Here is a 24,963-nt window from a genome sequence, read left to right as displayed (position 1 = left end):
TGACACGATAACACCTTACGCGGTGACGAGCGTAAGTATGCGTATCCCTTGCGACGAACCCGCGCACGCATATTGACCCATAGAGCACGGGACTCGTCCTCTTTCGTCGTGCGACGGATTCCCCGCGGGTAGACTAGAGGACAGTGGCCGTGACCCGTGGCCGAAGGTGCCGGGGAGAGGGGTCGGTGGCCCCGTGGCAGTTTAACGACGTCCACGCCGCGCCACACTGTCGAGAAGAACGTGGGAGTGCGGCGAAGACCCGAAGAGGGACCGGGGTCGGGGCCGGGGCCGGGGCCGAGCGAGGACGGCTGGCGCGGCGCGAGTCGTAGTGGGACGAACAGGCCGGGGCCGAGCGAGTCCGTCTGCTCTGCTCCGCTCTGCTCTACTCCGCTCCGCTCCGCTCCGCTCCGCTCTGCTCTGCTCTGCTCTGCTCTGCTCTGCTCTGCTCTGCTCGTTGGCTAGATAGAAAAAGAAAGAGAGAGAGAGAGAGAAAAACTTGAGCATCCACGCCGGCACTTTGGACTCTAGCACGCGAATATATAGCGTTCTGCCGTGCGTCGCGTCGTTCTGAAAGTTGAGATTAGAGTCGAACTCTGTGTACCATGTTGCACGTTAAAAATTTAAGGACAGACGCCATGAGGATTTCGCCGGAAACCGTGGAGTCAAGTTTTTAGCTCTTGACTTTCATACCGATGACAATATCTCGCGCTTCTGTCTCTTGCTTTCTACATCTTGTTTCCTCGAATGATGATTTGTAGCGGTATTCGCGGGATAATGTTACAAGGAATGTAATTTAGGACTTTAGGAGGCACAAGATATTCGCAGTCTGCACAGAGAAAAAGGTTTCTTTAGGATTTAGTATTCCTATTTATTTGATTGAAATTTGTTCCCTTGAAACAACATATGCTTGTACGAAACATTAGTTGGTTGAATAAAAATTTTGTTGTTTTATTCGGACAATCTCTATTATTTGATGGAAAAGATACTGTTATTTGAAGTAATATCATTTAATTAAATAATTATATTATTTGGCCAGGCGCCTATAAAGTTCGATGCTGTTACTAGACGGCCGCCAAACTTGTGAGTAAAATCACGGCGGCCAAACATATAAGCGACCGCATCAGCAGACGCAGTCTAATCATCTAATGGTCTATTATTCTTTATAGCTGAACATAGTGTACTAATTCAGTGTTTAGCCGTTTCTTCTTTTAACGAAGGGAAAATTCTACTGTAGAGAGAAAAGATGTACGTATGTACATTTTTTTTCATATATTTTCTATCAAACGATAATGTTTTTGAATGAAACAATAATATCATTTAGATTAAAGAGAACATAGCTTTTGTTTCGAGCAAATATTTTATTTCAGACAAAAATATTATTTTAAATTCAAACAAACGATTCGTTTGATCCATTCCAAATTAGCACTTTTGATAACTTTGAAGGTTCGAAGATTTCGAAAGTTCGAATATCGAAGCCTTCGAAGGAAACCACCAGTCCTATTCCAAATATCAAATTTGCTTGGATACGACAAAGTTGATTGAATCTAAAGAAATCGTTTTCTCCGTGTGAATAAAAGAAATTGAGATCCCGAAATTGATCGATTGGAAATTGGAGAAATAGATTGAGTCCAAAATTCCAGTGTCGATCTTTTGTCTTATTCCTCTAAAAATGTATAACAAGAAGTATGAGTTAAGTAGGTTATTAGTGGTTGATTATTCGAGGTTGGAAGGAACTCCAGGACTCTTAGGGGTGCATTTAGAAGTGTAACTTCATTTTTTTAAAAACGAGGTGCTAACTTCACAGAGGTTGGTTATTTCGAAAAGTATGAAGGACGAATGGGAGGCATGAATGTGCGGTTGCAGTCGAAGTATTGATTATGAACCAAGTTCCCACTTCTTGGCTGTATGCTGAGGTGAATAAAGCGCTATTTATCTAATAAGAAATAAAAATTTTTTACATACATATTTCAGAAATAATACAGATTTACACACAAGAGAATGTGCTTTATTTCGATTTTTATAAGTAAGGACTGAGCCCAGACAATAAAAGTATATATTTTACGATCAGTTTTCTTCAAAAGTACTTATCGACAGGGGACTCAGGAAACGAGATCGATCACGATGTGATTCATGTAATTTGAGAACGATAGTGAATATCTGACACTATCTGTTAAAGCTACCTCAGTGTCTCGCCGTCAGACGTGTGTGTCCACGTGTCCGTAATGACGCTCTGTCTATTTCTTCCACACGAGTCAATCTCACGCTTTCTTCCACTTAATATATCGTTCTAGCTAGGTCACTCGCACTGGGACGACCTTCGTCTATTTGTTGCACAACAAAGTAAGCAACTTGACACACGAGAGATGGACCCTAATGCCATATCTAGAAAGTACAAACATTTTGAGAATCATATGCGTCATAGATAGAGTGGTATGTGCCTTTCCGAACTTTTAAAATTTCTGATAAAGAATTTTCACAGTTAGGTAAACAAAATATCGATCTGAGGATTATCAGGTGCTTATCTTAATCGAACGTGGTGATAACTTATTTGTTTCTATTGGTTTTAATTTTTATTTTTCAATGATACTGAGGTTGTCCAGTGCTCTCTAGAATTCAGAAAAATATTAGAATCGCTCACGCACGCGTAATCGGTAGAATTTTTTTGAAAGGTGTTGAGGGTTGTCTAGAATTTTTTTCCAAAAGAACTCTGTAATTAATTGTATGAAAATTAGTTGTATTAATCTCGAGTGTGTAAAAATGATAAAATGAGATGGTAACTTTATAAAGAGCTGCTATTGACGCGGCTTTTATTGCATTCTTTTCCCCGCCACCCTTTTCTGAATTAAAATCAGGGTGGATTAGAAAATACGACCGTTATCCTCATTCAACAGACGGAGTAGAAGGAAAGAGGGAAGGGGGAAAAAGAGGGAAAATGTGGCTGCATACCTTGCTCTTTATTTAAATTAGTTTGAAACGACCCATAAATCACAAGTCACGTTTTTTGTTACATCCGCGCTTTACGAGGTAGAATAGCCGATGTCAATTCTTTTCAGGAAAAACTTTGTTAAATTCTTACTATTGTCATTTATTCTATGTTTCGTCCGTTCTCCGAATTTCCCTCTGTAGATTTTGAAAAGCGAAAAAAGTTCCCTTTGAACTTTCCCAAATTATATTACATGGTTTATGAGGTATTACTCATCTGGTTCCTTTTTCCTCACATGCACCATTATTTCCACTTTATTTTCAATCTGAGATGTTGTAACAAATTCAAGATTGCTTTTCTTCAGCAGAATTTCGCTGGGAAACATAAAATTGGAGATATTTTTAAACTCGTATTTAGGGTATTCTCTACTTGAAGTTTTTGATTGATACAAAGCAGAATGTTTCTACTTATCGCATCTCTTACGATCCGCGTGTATTAACTGTTAGTTTTTCTATTTTTAACATCACAAACATCGAACCTTTATCCTTTATTCAGGGATATTATTTTGAGAGGTACAAATCGTTTTACGTAAAACTGGCTTTACCGTCGTTTATTTTACTCTTTACCGATGTACCCCCTCTATTTCTCTCTTTTTCTCTACTCTACTCTCCCTCTTCCTCTCGTTTGCTATGCATTTCTCTTCTCGGCTTGCCTTTCTCTCTCCGTTCGCGCTTAACGTACAAAAGCTTCTCTGGCGACCGGCGACGCGGTCGATACTCATGGCGTATCGCCCCTAGCTGACCGAGCTTCACCCTTACCCTTACCCTTACCTTACCGAACCCTTAGACAGATCCACCACCTCGTTCTCCGCATCACTTGGCTATAATGCTCTTCCGCTTGCACGCGAAGTAGCGACATAGCGACGTACCCAGCTGGTACCTTTCGATAGTTGTTATTTTTCTGGAAAGAATTTGAGGCGTTTCTCTTTCATAAAAACAACACTGGTACCTTTCGATAGCTGTTATTTTTTTGGAAAAAATTTGAGGCGTTTCAAATTTTATTTATATCGTCGTTTATTTTATACATATATATCGTCGGCCTAATTAGAAGAACTTTCCAACTCACACAATCACGTAACTTTGGATAACCATGGAATTAGGACGTGGGAGAATCACTTTAGGGAGTTAGAAGGTTTTTCAAGGTTGGAAGGTTTTTCTTTTTAATTTTTTTAAATGATAAATTACTGTTTAATAATTTTTCTAAACGGTGCACAATTTTAAAATAAATTGACCAAAATAAATATTCATTCAATCAATTTTGTAAAAAATTGGAGTCAGAAGGTTTTCCTTTAGGTCCAATTAGGTGGACGATAGATATATATTCAGAGAATTAAGACAAATTTTGTAAATCATAAAAACTCGTTTGATTTTCAAATTAACCCTTTGTGTAATAATGAGGATTATTTTCGTTTTTTTTCTTTACGAAGGAAATATTAATTTTCTTAATTGCATAAGAGCTCAATTCAAGTTACTTGAAGAATCCATAGAAAACAGATACCTTGTCATTCTGGCAATGAGATAATATTTCGATCCGAAGAAAAACAAATATATTCATGTAAGAGCACGTTTTATATCAAATATTAGGTTTTATTTCAGAAACGAAATTTTCTTAGTATCTTTGTTTACCTATAATATCTAATTTTATTGTTAGTTATTATTTTCAATATCTCTCAAAGACCTCTTTGTCTAAATGTCAATGTTTAGGGAACTTTTATTCACGCAGTGAAAAAAAATTCGTTATCGTAGCTAATCATGGTTTGTTAAAAATATTTTGCTACTGTAACTATAAATTTCTAAACCAGAGTAAACGATTCGCTGTTGCACCCAACACAATAGGCACAGTAGGAAAATATTTAGCTATCACAACTAAATATTAGTTGTCCATATTTTACAATTGAAATTTAAATTGCCACGTGCGGTTTTCAGCTACGGTAACTACATTTTTTTTCGTGCGATTAATCTCTTTTGTATAATTTTGTAAAAAGGTAGAACGAATTTGTTTTAAACGCTTTACTATTTTGCAATTATTTGTCGTTTATATAATATTGTTAATATTACGATTATTTTCATGAAACTGATAAACTCGCCGAACTTTTTGAGCAAATTTGGTAATTGTGGTGTTAAGCGATCGCTGAAACAGGTTTAGATCAGCGAATCCGCCGCTGAATAGCATTACCCAATGACAAGGCCAAAAAGGAAATTTGCTTTCAAACCCGTTGGCACATGACTCGCTATTGCTCTTTTGGACAATCTTTTCTCTCGTGGGATGTCTACAGCGATAATATACACGTGATATTTTACGTGATTTTTAATTCAATTTTTTTAAAGAAATAAAAACATTTGTTTAAAAGGGTGAAAATTTTCAATTTTACGTATAAAGTTAGTAGTTTTTATTATATAATTATATAATGTAATTATATATATTGAATTATGTTTATTTCAAATTGTATTGGAATACATTTCTTATACAATCATCGAATATGCAGATGTGATAAGAAAAAATATAGATACGCTGTTTTTATCTCTGCATCATCAAAGATTTTTACATTTAAGACTTTCTAGACTGGTACTTTGTACTGAATTTGTTTTTACTTCTGGATAATCGGTCGATGAATTTAGTTGACATAATTGCTCGCCCGTATTTTCGTAGATCATAGTAATTGGCTATAAAAAATATGCACAACGTATTCGCACGCACATTAACATTATAATTTTACAAACACGCAGTTAAGTGTAAAAATATATGCACATACTCTCTAAAAGTCAATCAGTGCATTACCACCGAAAACAGTTGTAAGTATAGCACTGAATTATTCAGTGAATATTTATTGTTTTCAGCGATAATCCACTGATTGACTTTTACAGAGTATATTTTGTATCTTGACAAGTTTTTTTATATGAATGGTGTTTGTATTTGTCTATTTTTTGTTTTTTTGTTTTATATGAATACGCATTCCAAATTCCGTTGTATCAAATAGCAAAACCTATATTTTTTATCGTGCGTGCAAGTTTCATTAAATCATCTGCATATTTTTCATTGTAGCGTAATCAAATAAATTCTACAAAGCGCGTATCAACGCGACTGAATAAATACATGTATGCATATACATACTTTATGGAATTTGAAATTATGTTGCAATGGAAAATGTAACGATGTAAATGTGTAGTTGTTTTTCATACCACGCGTCTCTAGATTCCAAAATTCTGAAGTAGTTTTATGGAAAAGAGGAAAACAGGTGATATTCTGAATTCATTTGTGAAGAAATTGTTTCGTCGTGTTGTTTTTCGCGTACCAAGCCTCGGCTACTTTTGTTCCAAATTTCGTAAAATCTAATCGGTCGCGAGAGAAGGCGAGGTCGATCCGTCTCCCGCGTGAAAGTCGCAGTCGAAGCGGTTTTCGCAAACTCGCGCAACCATAAGCACAGGAACGATGCATCGTGACTTTGAACTCGCTGTCGCATCAAGCGTTCGGTGCACTCGCGCTCTACGATCCGCGAGCGCTCGCCTCTGTCCTCACCTCCCCGTGGAGGTTACGTCACCAGCATTCAGTTAGGCGAGGTCGGGATCAGTGCGGCGCGCGGGCTCCGGGTCACGATTCGCCTTTATCCACTTTAGACTTGAACACTCGCGTGGTGACCACTTAAGTTGACGCCTCGAAAACCGAGCCTGCCACGTGAGCCTGACATTCGGGAGGGCTCGGACATTTTACGGTTATTTTCCAGGATCTTATCTTATTTAGGCCGAGGAAAATATCAGATATCAACGAATATATGTAGAGGACAGTTCCCTATAGTGAGATAGGGTTCTAATATAAGATAGCTGGTTTTTACATCCAAATTCAATTACGATCTTTTTTCGCGGCGGTTACACAATCCAACAATGAATTTTCCATTAAACAGATCTCACTCCTAGGGCACTAAAATTCATGATGGAACCAGCAGACGATGCCTATTAATTTTTTAGAAATTTCGCTGTCTCATATTTCGAGCCTGTCTCATAATAGGGGACTTTCCTCTATGTGTCTCACAGAAGCTTTTTTTATCTTTATCATATTAGACAAGTTTTTAAATATTAACATAGCGAGAGAGATAGGCAAGTGAATTTTTGATAAACGAGCTTGGTAAATAAAAATGTTTATTTTAAATTAATATTGTACAATGAGCTGCGGGGAAGTTGCTTATTTAATTTATTCTTTCTGACATAATGTGGCCGCGGCGAGAGATCAAGAGTCTTGAATGCACGGAATTTATTTCTTTGTCGGCGTAAAAAACAATGCAAAATTAGTAGAACTGAAGATCCGATGTAACGCCATATATAAAGTAGTGGTTGAACATACACTATTGAAATTGTTCTCTTATAAATCTTTCAGTTTTTACGAATTTTATTCACGTGGAAACGGATTCGTTACTCGTAAACCTCGACAATCGCATCAATCGGGGCATCGATTCCGCGTTCTCCATAGCATCTGTCCTCGTTCTAAAATATACGATGTAGGTATATTTTTAAGAACAGGGAGCTGTATATGAACACGTGTGGGTGCGTGCACGATGGGTCAGTGGGACGCGATGTTAATTACACCGTTGCGCTTATTGCAGAAGCAAGAATTTCGCCGATGCGTTACTAGAACGAGTAATGTAGTGCATTACGAAACCGTTAATCTTGTCGGAAACTTTTAATTTTCTAATGCAAGTGGCGCTTCCTCCTATCCCTTTGCAGGGCAGAGGGAAGGAATAGCGTTACAGGAAAGATAGATGAAAGGAAAGAGAGAGAGAGAGAGACTCCCCTCTCTCCTGGGAATCTCGTGTCAACACGCGCGCTTCAGGGTGTTCACTGACCTCCGGGGGCTCATGACCTGTTCTCCTTTTTCGTGTTTCAGATCGCTCCCTCGACAAAAAAGCTCTGGGGCGTGGACGAGGGCGGCTCCAAGGACGAAGGGGGTGTAAAAGGCGGTGGGACCCTGCTTCACCTGGGCGACCACCCGACTACCATGTGGCGGGATTCCACCTGGAGTACGACGTCAGGTACGATTTGCGCACAATCGAATTGCCGATGCGTCGTTCGTTAGCGGAATTTTGATCGGCCTGGACGACGGAAGTACTTACGAAGCTCGAGCACGGCTGAGCGGAGTAATCTAAATCGTTTGGCTAAGCACACAAGGGTCACAAACAGCTGACGCGTAACGCCTACGCTGGCTACATTCGTGTATTGTACGCGGGACGCAGCACCATGCAATAATGTCCTATTAAATTGCTATAGCAGCATCGGTGACAATTTCAATGTTGCGACGCATATTCGTACATATAACACAATACTCCGTTTTCATACGTTCCACGTGCTCCAAGAAACGCTAACGATTGAAAAAGCCAAGTCGTGCTAATAAGAGTTGAACCGTATCCTATCGTGGCGCGAATCGTTGGAAACTTGGTCGTTAGTTTAACAATCGTTAACGAAGGGAGGTTGTCAAACTGGATCGGGAGAATCGCTTTCGGCGTTAGATGAGCACGTCGATCGATCACACACCGATGTCTGCGAAAGGCGACATATTTGTACTCTCTAAAATTTCTGGAGTTAAATTTTCACTCGAATCATGGTGTCACTGACCACTTAACTCTATTCGAATGACTATTATATATTTACTCCAATAGAGTGAATTAATTCACTCTAAGACAACAAGCAAAGAATTGCACTCTTACTTTTCAAGTGAAGTTGTTAGCACTTCAAAATTCACTCCAACTTAAAGTACGGTATTCCGCCACTAGATGGCCGCCGAACTCGTAAGTAATAAGCCCGTATCAGACTACAGACTCCCGACTCTGACTCTACTACTGACTCGGACTCCCGACTATGATTCAACCAATTAGAGTGGCGTCTATTCGCGAGTTGGCAGTCGAGGTCGGCCGGTGCTTTGCTGTGATTAGTTGAATGATAGTCGGGAGCCCGAGTCAGTAGACGAGTCAGAGTCGGGAGTCTGTAGTCTGATACGGGCTTTAGGGACCCCGTGACGGGCCGGGACGGTTCTTTTTCCGCGACAATCAGCAGAATAAGCGAAATGTCACATAGTATAGATTTTCAGTGCTGGCTGTGAATATTAGAATACTCTATATGCGATGATCATAGCGAGCAAACAAAGCGGAGCTCTCGTCCATGAATTTTATACTGCTAATAATAATCGATTGAAGTAAAACATAGCACTCATTTCAGAGTTGAAGAATCAATTCAAGTAAAGAGTGAATAACGGCCCTCTTTCAAAAAGTGAAATTGCACTCCAGTCGGACTGGTAGTATTTTCATTATTTCTTCACTCACTCCGAAAGAGTGAGATTCTACTCCAAATAATTTAGAGAGTGTAAGAAAGACGGGATACGAAGCAATGTCGCGTATTTTACGTCGTGCGCGCTTATTGATTGATACAGCAGTAAAAGAACAACATGTAGATACATATACGCAGCTCGCTCGCCGCCGCCATCGCCTTCCGTTGAAGGGAGGGTGAGAAAGGAGCGAAGGGGGGGAGGGTAGAACCGAGCTTTTTCACAGCGTATTCGATCGATTAAATGACAACACCGGCTAAATTGAAAATAATTTTGAAAAATTTCTTCCCGTATCAGTTTTACTTTAATTCTCTTCAGACAGAATTTCTATCGTAATTTGACATTTTATCTTCTGATGCATTTTTAACGATGTATTACAAATGGCGAGCCACATAAAAGGTTGAGATATGGGAATTCTTAGCGTCTTATACTTTAATATGTTATGATTGCCAAGAGCCTGCTCTAACAATATCATGTTATCAGTATATGGTGATATGACAGTCGACGTGTTAAATTGGATACGGAGATTTTTTTTACTCGATATATTTGCCATTTCCAGAGTACTCTTTTTGTGCTGTCATATCTAATATTTAATCACAATTATACTTGATAGCTTGATAACGTGGCGTTTTCATGTGATATGATAATTGGTTTAGCCGTTTGATCGATGAAACGCGTGACACGTTAATAAATACAGATGGCACAGCCGCGTACGCGCATATGTTAACACGTAAATTCTTTGATTTACTTACAAGATGTATAATTGCAGGAAAAAATTCTCTTTTGTTGATATCTTGAATAGTTCTAAACGCATATCAGATTATTTGCGATGACTAATGCAGTGTCATTTTCTCCGGTTGTAAAACATAATGCATAAAGGAAAGTCCTCTATTATGAGATAGGCTTTTAATATAAAATAGCAGGTTTTCAACATCCAAATTCAATTGCAACTCTTGCTTCACGACGGTTACACGATCTAACAATGCATTTTCCATTAAACAGATTTCACTCTAAGGGCAATAAGTTCATGATGGAACCAACAAATGTCTATTAATTTAGCAGAAACCTCGCAATCTCATGTTAGGGCACTTATCTCTAGTAATCGTGTATTGTGTGAAACAATATCTGATTTTTAAAAGTAAAACTCTTACGCGAATAAAATGGAAAATACTGAAAATTTAAATAGTGTTAAAAAAGAGGAAGATATTTGTCTAAAAGTTGCAGAAGATATTTAGCGATGGATTGACTTATACGTTAATCAAGTCTTTGAGGTTCGAATATTATTTGAGGTTCTGGAATCCTAAAAGAACGTAAATGTTCACACACAATTCACACTTTTAAAAATACTATTAGAAAGTATATGTATCATCATTAGACACATGCTATGTACATTGGTCACGTAGATTTTGACACTTTTATACTCCAAGTCAGTAGACACTTCTACGTTAAACAGATTCGTCCAAATACTTGTATCCCTTTACTTTAACACAAAATCTACTGTTTATTCTTTTCTGCTACGTTTACTGATGCCACAAATGTCTGCCTAAGTTTCTGAATGCATAAGTATCAGATATGATTCAATCTGATCTAAAAATAGCGAATGAATATTAAGACCTATGTGATGTCAGTGTATATATCGGTGGTACGTGAAATAATAATTTTTTTGCAAGTACAAGTGATTGTGATTACTGATTGCGCAGGTGGACGTGGACGTGGATAGGTGGATGTAAATGTTGATGCACGAGCGTGCGCGTGTGGATGTGGTATGGGTATGGATACGGAAGGGGATGTAGATGTAGTATGGGTGTGGATGGGGATGAGATGAGGATGTGGATATGGATGTGTGGTGTAGATGCGAGTGCGGATGGGGACGTGGATGTACATGTATGAATATGGATGCGGATGGGGATGTGGATATAGATATGGATAGGGATATGGTGGTGGCGGTGGTAGCAGCCGTCGTGTGTGCGTCACACCACGATGGGTGCAACGCGGTTGTTGCCATGGCGACAGACGCCCGGCATCAGAGGCGGCAGTAGGGGCAACGTCCCAACGCCCAGGATCGTACCTACTGATCCACCCCGTTAGCGAGCACCCCGACCGACTACCAACCCCTCAAACCGATTGTCCAGCTGACCCGCGCATCGTTGTACCATGGTATAACTAGTAGGTTCACTCTCTGTTGACCCTTTGATCTTTTCGATTCCGATCACGTGGTACTCCGCCATGTCTTTGGTCCAAATCCAACGGCGCGTGTGTGTGTGTACGTACTGTAGTTGTATGTGTAGCTTTGATGCTCCACCACACATACAGCTGTTCTCTCATCGGCTGGATCCATAAAATGTTGAATACGCTGAAGGAATCGACGCAAAACAAAACAAATGACGAGGTGGACCTATTAGTTGTACCGTGGTTGTACTGGCATCACATAGGGTCGCGCGGGTGAAAGAGCAAAAAAATATCTCTATCTATGTGAGAACCCTGTGGTGAATAAAATCTTGTTCGATAATGACCGTGGTTGCTTCTCGATGGCTTCTCGATGGATCAAATATCTATTTGAATAAATTCTGCCCGTTGTTTCTCCTCTGTCTTCCTCTTTCTTTTCGTATTCATAAAGTTCTCTCTGAAGAAACCTGTTGTCAATTTCAGAATTTAAATGAATCCTTTTCTATCTATGAATGCGAGTCAAGGAATCGGATTTATAAAAATATGTTTCACAAATGTGTCTTGTAATCTAGTACCTTGTTTTTCTCCGAAGTATTTTAAAATTCCTCAGGTCTTTAATTCACGACTGTATTTGAGTTAAAAAACTTTACCTTTGATGTCGTAATCCAATATAACCGCAGAGAAGAACATCTGAAAGATGAAGATTACTTGTGTTGCTCTGAAAAATTGCAGAAACTTGATAATACGTGATCTTTTTCTGTTTTATTAAATAAATTTTTTTTTATTTAGTTTTTTCATGCGCGGTGTCTATTTTTTGTAGAATTCAGAAGTATAGCGACACATGCGAGAAGCGCATAGAAATGCAAAGCTCGAATAAAAGTTGCGAAATCATGTACAAATTGCAAGAGAAGGCTATTTCTTGACGATATATGTTTCGTGTATATATACATATTTGTGTCTATTGATCCTCCTGTATATGGACTCGTATTTGTGTTGGGAGTAGTAGCATGTGTACACTGGTTTTTTCAAATAGAGAACACTATTCCTTATTGCGTCATTTATACAATGCTTTATATTTAAATTGGCTAATCATTGGGAATCGGACAAGTTTTTCGATGAACTTTTGTGTTCAATTAACAACTTTTAAATATACAATATACCAAAGAGTATCTTAGGACAAATCCGATATTTAAAGACGAAAAGTTAGAGTTTCTCCGTTTCTGCAAATCGTAATATACATGGCCAATCGAAGAAAAATATTCGCTATTATTGGGACTTGAATTTGAATTGTGTCAGTTCGTCTTACTTAAAGAAATATGTCTTTGTGTATCGCACAAGTAATCTATGTAAATATTGTTACGTGTGTTTGTCCTTCACAGATCATGCGGTGTCTCAACCAATTTCAATGGGTACGGGCAGACGTGTGGGAGTTGGAACGGGATATCACCACCAGGCGTCAGAAGTCGGAACAGTGCTTAGTCCTAGGAGCAGGTTCGTGTTTTTATGTTGTTGTATTGTTCCCGTGTGTTACATGTTTTTGCCGGTAGATTCTGAACGCCAAAATAAAACGCAATATCTGCTTCAATGTCGAGACATTGATAACTTCTACTTGTAAGAACGTGAAAGTTTACAAACTAACATTTAAGGATTATTTATCTACATATAGATGACAAAATATTGTGTATAGTTTGATCAAGTTGGTTTTATTCTAATAAAATTTCAGTGAAAGTATCGTTAAGTGATTATGATGATTGATATTAAAATTACACAAAGATTGTCGTGAAAACACACGTTGGCGAAATGTTTGTTGAATGAGAGTAGACTGTAAAGTATTCGATAAGTTTCGAGAGAAAGATTTCAAGTTTCTATAATATTTTTTTCAGTCTGTGCTTGTGCTATTCCACTAGCGATATTATTAACAATGCATTGTCTTTCTTACAGTGAAACAGGTGGTTTGGGGGTCAAAATGGTTGAATACGTTCTTGGATCGAGTCCCACTACACCAAAAGATTTGGAACAACGAATGGTGTCTTTGAGATTGGTGAGTATTATATGATTATGTAAACTCTATTATCTAGCCTTTTATGTTTATATGTACTGTTATTTTATTTTGGTTTTCTATATACAGAATGATGGAGACAAGAAAGAAAAAGAAAAAGGTTCAGCAAGTCCTTTCGATAGCACAAAAGATGATACTGGACCACAGGGTAATGGATTAGCTTCGCAAAATGGTTTAGACGACGACAAAGGATTTAAGTAAGTTCCACTATGTTTTGCTGGTTAAATTATTTAATATCAAGCACGATGTGTTTATCTCATATTATCTCTTGAAACACAGACCAACGTGACGTTGATCTTGTTCGCTTTTTGCGATATTTTAATGTTTAGAATCAAATCCCTGCAATTAATCTCGAAATTAAGATTTTGGCAAAGTGATTAAGTGAAGAAAAATCTTTTGTATTTATTTTTATTTGTATACTAATGTTTTAATTTTTGTTTAGGTTTGTTTTTCTAAAAAATAACTTTGAAAGGAGTTTAAAACATTAGGACAAAAATCGTAGTATAATTCATAAGAGTATGTATGAGCCATCGAATAATTCATTATTGCAGCGCAGCAAGAGCTATGATTTGTCGCTATATTTTATGATGAGGGATATGTAACTTTTTATTTGTTGTATCTGTTGTAATTATCCTAATAAAATAGCGATAGGTGACAGGGGTCATGCTCTACACATGGTCTGTAACATCACATTTTCTTGGTTCTTTTCGCGATAGCTCTTCGCTCAATTCTCAGTAATGTTGCGCCATCAGTAGTTCACGATAGAAAACACAATCGACAACGACGTTACCGACGTTGTTTTTCTGCTTCTATTGCGTCTGCGCGCTGTTTGCTCGCATTCTGTACAGCGAATAGAAATATTCTTCTATTTTTATTAAATTAAATTACTTTATTCAGTTCAAATCCCAGTAGATTAAAGTTTTCAAAAATGCATTGGAGGGCTTGAGAGTACGGTTTTAAGTCTTACTTCTAAATCATAGTTAACAAAAAGGTAGAAAACTTGGAATAGGTCTGAGGATGACTTTGTTTCGATCTTTTTTAATTGAGGGTATCCGTATCAGATCTAAATAAACACATATATTTGTCGCGTTTCCTCGATGCATTGGAGAAGAAAATTAATAGGAGGAACGTTATTATCCATGTCATTATGATAATGACATTATTTCATCGTTGATGTTCATAAGTATTATACTTTCTTTTCTCATGGGATGTAAGGCGAGTCGTCTAACCTGCAGATTGCCTGTTACGTATGCCGCATTATGCAAAGTGCGCCGTTACATGACACGTAATCGATTGCGTATATGTGGAATCTTGAGTTTAATGTTTCTTTGTGAAATTATTATTTCAGTGGATTTATTGTAGGGATTTTCAACTCTTAACATACATAATGGAAATAAGCCTTTCTGTATTTACTTCTAACCAGATAATGATTCTATTAGTCAAAAATAATATTAAAGGAACTAAATAACAAAGAGTTTGTATAATTGAATATAAAATTCAATAGTTGAGAAAAAATAACTTCAGAAACGGCGCTGCACGTTAAAATCAATGTGTTTATTATAAATTTAGCTTTGGAAATTGATTTTATGTTCGCTGAGCACATCGCGTTCGTTCGTCACTTGCAATGAGGTCCTTGACATTTACAGTTGCCGTTTACAATTGCTCTTGAGAAAATCACGTCAGTTTCTTTATACAGAAAAAATAATATATGATTCTCATGCTTACTATCAACTTGTAGACTTGTTTCAACTGTGACTAAATATTTATTGTAATCGATGTAGGTGAACAAAGCTATTACCTACTTAATTTAATTACTTTTTGTACATACAATTTAATCTAACAATAAGTTAGCTATTGTTATGCTCTTTAGCCAATCCGATTGATTATTATATCTCTGTTGCAGCCGCACACCTGGGAGCCGACAGCCGTCACCAGGCGAAGAGGAATTTCAAAAGAATGCTGCCGCTACTCTGGCTGCGAGCGCCAGTGGTGGTGCTAACGTCGTGCTGCTGAAACCCGGAATCGACGTTGTCGGCAGCGAGGAACATTTTATGGCGGCATTTGCGCCGGCACCACCGCACCATCTGCAGCATCACCAGGCGCCGCCGACTCATCATCTACAACATCCGCACTCGCACGCTGCGCAGCTCTTTGGGGCGCAAGCTCCGCCGCCGCCTCAGGGCCCACCACCCTCGCAGCAACAGCAACAGCAACAAGGTCCTCCGCAGCCGCAAGACACCCCTACGCACTTTGACGTCCAGGTAAGTCTAGTCTAGCTTTTTGGCTTTCTTTTTTTTCCCTTTTCTAGGCGCTACCGAACGGAGAGAGACTTGTGCGCCCGTCGTCGCGCAAAATGAAACAAACGAATGTTGTCGACATTATTTGGGTAGAAATATAAGACAATTTCGTTGCAAAGTTTGCAAACGCAGACTGCGAAAGTCTTTTTAGTACCAATTGTTGAACACACTGCGCGAATTCCCGACGTTATATTATTCCTGTTGAACACTCATTCACCATCTTAATGCTAATTGATAATAGGAAAATTACAAAAATTATAAATTATTAAATAACACGCGATGAGGTTAACATGATAAAATATTTTAATAAATCTAAAATAAAATGTATTATGTGAAAGGTTTTGAAGCTTGGTTAAATTAATAGGTTAATAGGTTTTTATTCAGCTCTATTTTAATTTTTTTTAACTTAATTACGCAATACGTTGTAATAACAAAGTTGTGTACAGTTTGTGCTATTAATAGTAAATTCGATAGTTATTCTACAGCAAATTAAATACCAAACAAAACATCGCGATTGAAGGAAAAGTGACAATGTAGATTATAATTTAGTACGAAAAGAATTATTGAAAATGCACCTCTATATTTTATTTACAAATGAAATTTATGATATGCACTAGGTTTAAAATATCGCTTTATAAGTGGTGAAAACTAACTACGTACAAATATACATTAGGGTTCGCTATTATACGTTTAAACACAAATGTGTTTATATGTTCGATCAGTATATTTGTTTATTAGAAACGTTTTTCCCAATACACGTTTATGCTTCATTATTATACGTTTAAGGGGGGTACACTATTAAAATGTCTTTTTTTTACTTTTTTAAATTGAAGTTTGAAGTATAAAATATGGTATTTTCAATGCCCGAAGTCAAAATTTTTAATATTTACGGTGCTGGAATTTGTTTGCATGAGCGCTCTGTAGCGCTGTGCGCCTACAGGGCCTATTTTTACACTGTATCTTATTTTGCTATAGGTTTTTATGGGTTGAACGGGCTTATAAATAAAATAAATTTGTGTCGATCTTAATTGACTCAGGTTTAATATATGTATATTAATAGTGCGACGTTTCGACCATTGGTTTTGGTCCTTTTCAATCGTGATCTAAAGAGATTACCATAACGTTAAAAATAGAAAATTTAAAAGTGTGGAATAATATAATATTAAATAAAAATTAAATAAGACTTATAAATGTTGACACTTTTCATAAAAATTCGCATTGGTGTGACTTGAAAACATGATACCATATAGTTCATGCTAACCGTTATTTCACGTATTGCATTATTTCAAGCTTTAAACGCGTTTTTCTCGAAACCGTGTTTTTGACCCGGTAAAAAAAATTTAAATAAAATAATAAATTTTGTGTAAAATTAACACTTTTTAATGACAAAATGAAATTTAAAAATGTAATTTTTTCATTTTACAGATGTAATAAGTTAAATGACGGTTCGAAATCACTCTTACTTATGTTATAGAATAAAATCAACATTTTATTCTGTAAATTTCAACAGATAAATCTTGTTACTAATAATATAGAACATATGTATTGTGTAAGATAAAAAATACGTACACATTGCGTTGTTTTAACATTTCTTTTTACTTATTTTAATAATTTTACATTTGAGATCAATTAACACAAGAGCAATATGTTAAAATAACACATAATGTGTTAAACATTTGACATAAAAATTTTAACCGGCATGTTTTTTTTAACAAGAAAACACAAATTTTTCTGACTGTACGATTATACCAATTTACTTTGTAGTACAAGTATTATATATGCATACAAGACAGACTAAAAAAATATCTCTCTCTCTCTTTCCTAGTATTCATACGACGATCAAACGGATTTACCTGAACGTTAATAATGTTAATTTACAAAGAATTTTTCTCTGAGTTATAAAACGGTTACGATGCCACGTTGCAATGCCGTAATGCAGTTATTACGGAGAGATTAATCTCTCGATTATGTAGTTAAATGCTCGCTCTTTTGAGGAGCACACTCCCGATTTGTACCGCTTAGCTTTGTCGCCGCACTTTTCTCGCGCGGTTTTTCTTCCGGGAAAATTTTTCTAGTTTCGCACGATTCCTCGAAGTAAGTTACTGAAGATTTCAAATGTAATCATGCAAAAGACATTGCGGGACTTGCCATCAAGCGTCCAGCTTTTATATCGGGTACTTTCATCAACTTTTTTTCATCTCTTGAAATGAAAAAAAATGATTTGCAAAGTGATCAATCTTGCTGCAGTTTAAATTAGTATGAATTTTATTTGCCATGAATGTTTACCGCGATGTTATACATTTATAAAGTTGAAGAAAACTTTTAAGAAAAGCGAATCCTGGGGAAAAATTAAAGAAACTGCAAATTTTATTTTAATAAGGGGGAAACATTAGCATTCCTTACGTATTTATCAAAAGATTCAGCGACTTGACTATCAATAGTCTCTAGGATAACTACTGTGTTTAGTCTAACAATATCCTACACAGTTGGGAAATTTGTGTTTTCTTGTTAAAAAATTACCGGTTAAAATTTTTGTGTTAAATGTTTAACACATTCATGTGTTAATTTAACATATTGCTCTTGTGTTAATTGACCTCAAACATAAAATTATTAAAATACTGAAAAGAAATGTTAAAACAACACAATGTGTACTTACTCTTTAATCTTACACAATACATATGTTCTATATTATTATTAACAAGATTTATCTGTTAAAATTTACAGAATAAAATGGTGATTTTATTCTATATAACATAAGTGAGAGTGATTTCGAACCGTCATTTAACTTATTACATCTGTAAAATGTAAAAAACTACATTTTTTAAATTTCATTTTGTCATTAAAGAATGTGCTAATTTTACACAAAATTTATTGCAAATTATTTTGAAATTGCATTTATTTTGCGTTAAAATATTAACAGAGTATTAGTGTAATCATTTAACATATTCATATTATGTTAAATTAACACAAACATTTGTGTGGATCGTTTGGGACGTGCGATATCTGTTAAATTTAACGCAAACTTTTCAACTGCGTAATGACATTTACAACGATTTTGACGTTATTCTTTTGTAACAAATGACTACGGTGACGGTGATTCCAGATCAGTCTGAATGCGAAATAGAATTGAAACGGTGAATTACTTCCTGGCCTCTAGTCGCACTCGAATGAGACGCGATTAAAGCATTACTATTTTCGAGTATAGCCAAGCCAGAGAAAATAGCCACGTCGTTTTGCGCACGTGCGTCATGTGACGTCCTATTCGTTCGTCCGTCCGTTCTCGATGACAGAATCGACTAGTTTGGCTTCGATTCGTACATTCATCTATCTTGCATCTTCGTCTTTCATATGCGATCAGGGTGTATTATCGGCAAGGATAAATAGTCTATCTCATTTATTCTTCTAGTTGATCCGAACCCCCACGTTTCCGAGTAAAAACGATCCATTGAACCCCTCATCTTATTTTAGGATATGTCCTTGCCTGTGGCTTAATGACGTGAGACACGAGATAGGCCGCGTGTGACATTTTAACCAAATGGGCGCGCTTTTTGCTCGTCTTTTCGGCCGGCCGGCAGTGATAGCCTCGCGGCCTTGATAACGTACATTCTCGAGGACATACTTTTTCCATTCTTCACCCCACAAAAGCGGTCCTCGTGTGTCGATAATGACTACTGGCGATCCGCGCGCGGGTTTTAAAGAGAGACGTGGCGGCCGTGGACGAACGTATAAATCATTGAGTGACAGCTCCTCGACGTGTCTACTTTGAGTGCCTATTCAGAAAATAGAACGGCAAGTATATCGGTACCGCCGGAGAGCGGTGGTCCTGCATCTCGTCAAGTGCTCCAACTCAGGCATGTCATGGAGCGCGCATTCTCGCCGCGATATTAATTGTGCCGTTATTTAGATTTCTGTCGTTCATAAGTCTTTTCGAAAATTGACAAAGTCTCATCGCGGCGGCACCTCTCTCGATAATATCCCACGCTCTCGCGGTCCCTTTTTTTTTATAAAGAGCGTACAAGAGTGACTCGTAGTGACGGAGAATTGAAGCGGCAGAACCACGAGTGTAAACCGAGGCAACGATTGTAACGCTTTCTCGTCTACGGGAAATGGTTGCAAGCGGTGGCCATTGTTCGTGGGGGAAAAAGCCGCGACAGCGGTTTCCGCGCGGAGAAGAGGCGAGTTGACTATCATCTACAATGCTACCGCGTGTACCACGTTGAGAATATTTGTCAGCATCTCTCTGTTAATTATAAAAAAAACACGTACGTAAAATACCCAGTAGATATTGACAAGTAGAGGAGAGGCCTCTATTACGTGATAGGCTCCTAATATGAGATAGCGGGATGTCTGCTAAATTAATAGGCGTCATCTGTTGGTTCCACCATGAATTTATTGCCCATGGAGTGAAATCTGTTTCGTGAAAAATTCATTAGTAGATCGTGCGTGTAATTGCGAAAAATGATTTGTGAAATTGGATGTAAAAAAATTGCGCCATTTCATTTTACGAGTCTATCTCATAATAGGGGACTTTCCTCTATATTTATCCGTTTGCTTGGAGATATGCCTGAAGATTTCCGAATACGTCCCGAAAATATTGTCACGCAAGAGAGGATTGAGATATTTTGCTAACGCTGTGAAAAGTACCGCGCTGCCGATCTTCTCGGTCTTCGCCCCTCTCTCTTTCTCTCTCTTCCTCTTCTTACCCTCGCTCGGCGTCTCCTCACGCCTCGATGAGAACGCAAAATGCGGCGTAAAGTCGCCGGCGACCGTAGGCCGGGACTAGATGTCTGGAAAAAGATAGACGCGACACGGCACTCCGTATTAATTTTACGCGACGAACGAGTTGTACTTCCGTGGACGCACGTACCGCTTAGGGCAAGAGTGAGCCCATTTTTCTGGCCAAACACGACAGTACGCTTAATCTTCCTAGTCACCGAGAATTTTCCATAAGGGAAAAAAAATTGGACTTTAATGCATGTTTTACGTCGAGGCGGCCCAAGGAGGAATGACAAATTTTTTCTCTCCCGTCGTTAAGAGCATCAAATTGGAATAGGTATCGTGCAACGCCCAAATATTTCTTTTGTGTATGAAAAATGATGAGAAAGTGAGATTTCTAAAAATGTCTCGCGAATTCTTCCTCTCGATAGACTCTAAAATATTTCGAGTGAAATTTTCACTCGAGTCACGGTGTCGCTGACCACTTCGCTCTATTCGAATGAACATTTGCTCTAATCGAGTGAATTAATTCACTCTAAGGCAAAAAGTGAAGAGTTTTACTCTTATTTTTAAAGTGAAGTCGTTAACGCTCCAAAATTTACTCCAACTTAAAGTACGGTATTCCGCCACTAGATGGCCGCCGAACTCGTAAGTAAGTAAGATTACGATAGCCCGGTATATAAGGAACTCCGTCACGGACTGGGTTCTTCCGCGACAATCAGCAGAATAAGCGAAACTGTTGCATAAATTATAGATTTTCAGTAGTGACTGCGAAATTAGAATACAGCCTCTACATGCGATGATCATAGTGAGCAAACAATAGCGAAGCTCTCGTCCAAGAATTTGATACTGTTAACAATAATCGGTTAAGGCAAAACACAGCACTCTTTTCAGAATTAAAGACTCAATCCAAGTAAATACGGCACTCTTTCAAAAAGTGAAATTTCATCTCCATCCGGACTGGCGGTATTTTCATTGTTTCTTCGAGTGCTCCAAAAGAGTGAGATTCCACCCGAGAAAATTGAGAGAGAGAGATAAGACATACTGTGTACTCCCGTCAGACGTCTTGCAGTCACCGATATAATTCGAGGCACGGAGCGGCGAGATTTGTCTACGGGCTGTGATCATCTAGCCGCGCACTTCGTACCTTGAATTACCTCACTCGGTAAAAAAAGGTCGACCTTGGAGTCTCCCTTAGCCGTTGTCGGCGCGGCACGCCGAGATTTTCGCGACGCGCGTCGCGCGTCCTGTGCGCGCCGCTGTACATATAAAAATAGGACGGTCGTCGTGCTCGTCGCGGGCGCGGGACGAGGATTATGGTGCGCGTTACATGCGCCCCGCGCCTCGGCTTTCTTTCCGATAGCGACGCGTACAACGTGAGGGAGAGTCACACGTGTCGGCGCACGAAAAGTGCGTGCACGCGTGAGAGACGGTGCTCGCTCGCCTTCTGATCGTGTTATTACGCGAGCGCTCGTGCTCCTCGATGCATGAAGCGATTCCCAGACCATCTCTCTACCAGCCCCTTCTCCACCCTCTGCCGGGCTCCCACCGGCCTTTCCTTCTTCTCCCTTTTCCGTCTCCCCGCCGCGTTTTTCCTCCTCCTCTCGGAAAGAGAACGAGAAAGAGAGAGGAAAGAGGAGGAGGCCGTGAAGGTGTGGTGTAAACGCATACATGGACAGACAGAGCGAGAGAGACAGGACGGGTTGTTGACTCGCTGCCCATTCAGCATAAAGTGCAATGACTCTTCCTCCTGATGAAAATCTGTATCATCGTGCCCGAAGGTTACAATCTTCGGGGCACGAAATCATTTCCCGGCGTTTTGCGTCCGGGAATTCCAAGATTCCATCTCGACGCGCTCAACGTATCCTCCGCTCGCGCATTTCACCCATCGATCTTGGATTTTCCGCGTGACCTGCTTCTCATATCGTTTGCTCGATAGCTCGATACTCGCCGATTTTTATTTATCGCCTCGTAGACCGTCTCCTCTCGCCTCTTCCCGTTCGACATTTTAATCTGTCTTCCGTCGGGGGGGGGGGGTATTCCGTAAAGCGCGTATTTTCTATCGCATCCACTATAAAGCCATCGACAGTTTATAAAGGATGTAAACACAGAACATCATTAATATAATTTTGTCACACTTGTTCCCTTCTTACCCTTTTAGTTTTTTATTTTTAACCGTGTATTTTAGGAAAAAGCAGTTTCTTTCGCCGCGAGCTCAGATTAGAAGGCATCTATTACATTTTTTTTCAATTCGACCATGTAGCATACTTAAAGTACAATTTAAAACGCTCGGTGTTTTCGTTCGTTCGTCATCAATTACTTGGGTTTGTGAAAATAATCGGGATACCTTTTGCGAATACTTGTTAGTAGTTACAAGTGAAAACCAATTTTCGCAACCTTTAGCTTTCTTTTTTTTTCGTGGAATCCGTGCCAAACCGACCGCTGCGATTGACAGTCGGACATGAAGTTCGTCGTGCACTGTCAGAACTGGATTTCGCTGTCGTTAGTTTTCGAGTGTCAGGCGATTTGGATGCGTCGCGCGATGTGAAATTTACTTAATCTAATAAGCGGACTGAAATATTTGATCCGATTGCACGTAAATAAGCTTTAAAATAGCTAATGCAACCTCATTCTTCGATCGATTTCAAGAGAATCTTCCCCTTAAAAACCCAATTTTGATTTCGGGCTTAAAATGTCAAGATGTGTTAAAACGTGGAAAATGCAGGGTAAAACGATGACTTCTTTCGATATTTACGCTAATTGTAGAACAAACCCGCCCTCGACTTGATCGGAAAACTATATTTAGAGTGTTGCTTTCTGGATCTTTAGGTGATTTTAGGAGTTTTTTTTTAAACTGTCGCGTCTCACGATCGGTTTGGAAGTAACCGATTTAACTGTCCGTAAAATCTTCAAGACTGAAAAGAAACTTATCAGCGTCCAATTGTATTGTACTATAAATAGGATATTTACGTCCTTGTAGATCGGACAAATCTGCGGATTACCTGGCTCGGGCGATCGGTCCAGACGGGGATACCTTTGCGAATAATCGCCTCGTGTGTCTCGAATTGTCTGACAACGAATACGGCCGAATAGGCCAAGTGCTTGTCACTCATTCGGCGATATTTTTGGCGTCCTTACATAACATAACCGGCCATACCTCGGCTACGGCAAAGCTGGCTGCGCGGCTCCCTTTCCCTCGCGCCTTCGTCGCCGTTCCGCCATTTTTCACGCTGAGTGATTCACTCTGACATAGACGTGCCCGGAAGAGAGCCACCGAGAGGTGCCACTGTTTTCTCGTGCCGTTCTCGATTTATCAGCGACTCGATATTTAATTTTCTCTCGCCGGAAAAATGCTGCGTAATTTGCCTTGCGCTTACCGCGATGCGGGCAAGACATTTTCTAAATGCGTCCGTTACTCGTATACACGATTTATCTTTTTATTTAACACGCGTCAGTCGTTGAGACACATTTGTATTAATTATCATTTTACTAACGGTAGGTTTTATTAGGTAAATTTTTTCAAATGCAGCACGAATGTCAAGTCTCTTCGCGTTCCTGCATCTTCGTAGCGTTGGGGGAGGGAAGGCATTTACCCCTTCCGGCCCGCTTCGACGCACCCAAGGATCTGTCGTTGATGGATTGCATTCCGCGAGCTGCGTGCGGTAATTTTTGCCGAGTCAGACAAGCGCGCTTCTTCATTTTTCCGACACCTGCCTCGACGATTCGCCGGCGTCGCGGCACTCGTCATAGTCTTGCAAAATTTACGCACATCGAGCCCGCCAACACGAAAATCCGCGCGTGAGGAGAGACGGGTCGAAGGTCAGAGAAGGTCCCGTCTCTGCTGCTTCCGAGACGAGTCTCTCGGAAGAGAATTGCTGTTCGTGTCGATTAAATGCGCGGGACTTTTATGTCTTTACCTTTATTGTTATTACGCGAGAGAGTTGGGAAGTAACGGTATAATTTTTTTCTCTCGTGAACTCTTTTCTATAAATAATCAAGCGGGAGTAGCAAACTGTAGGGGCTTTATTATGGTGGTCTCTGTTGACTATATTGAGCCGCTACAACGGCTTCACACAGGGACTGTGGAAACTTGGATGTTCTTGACGTATGCTATTTTAGCGCACACACGCACAAACATATTTTACCTCATTATTTTTTACTCTTACAAACGCGCTCGGTATTTGTTTTACGAGATTTCTTCATTCCGAACGGTATCCATTAAGAGATAGATCGGCGATTATCAAGCAAACGAGAGTCGTTTTAAATTGTTTCAAGTTTACGTTTATCAGCACTTTATTGTTACCGGTTTATTTGAAATTGTTCAAAATATCGTCTGATCATTTTCGGCGTTTAAACTAGAAAATAATATATAAAGTGAAACATTTTATTCTCGTTTTTTCCTTTTTCACGGCGATTAAAAATTTTCTATTGTAATG

General features: G+C 38.9%; 1 protein-coding gene across 5 annotated transcripts in view; it reads left to right on the top strand.

Annotated features, from left to right (window-relative positions):
* LOC105566474 (pumilio homolog 2) overlaps window positions 1-24,963 on the top strand; it is a 124,046-nt gene that overhangs the window by 39,405 nt on the left and 59,678 nt on the right. For all 5 annotated transcript variants that reach the window (XM_012020517.1, XM_012020515.1, XM_012020518.1 and 2 more), the window contains exons 5-9: window positions 7,859-8,003; window positions 12,835-12,946; window positions 13,397-13,496; window positions 13,584-13,711; window positions 15,418-15,775. In XM_012020517.1, the coding sequence (XP_011875907.1) occupies window positions 7,859-8,003; window positions 12,835-12,946; window positions 13,397-13,496; window positions 13,584-13,711; window positions 15,418-15,775 (843 nt within the window). The remainder of the gene's footprint in view (window positions 1-7,858; window positions 8,004-12,834; window positions 12,947-13,396; window positions 13,497-13,583; window positions 13,712-15,417; window positions 15,776-24,963) is intronic.

Source organism: Vollenhovia emeryi, unplaced genomic scaffold (genome assembly GCF_000949405.1).
Source record: "Vollenhovia emeryi isolate VEMERY1.0 unplaced genomic scaffold, V.emery_V1.0 DF939144.1, whole genome shotgun sequence".
Lineage (NCBI taxonomy): Eukaryota > Metazoa > Arthropoda > Insecta > Hymenoptera > Formicidae > Vollenhovia > Vollenhovia emeryi.
Note: the sequence above shows the minus strand (reverse complement) of the source record. Positions and strands in the feature narration are given on the sequence as shown.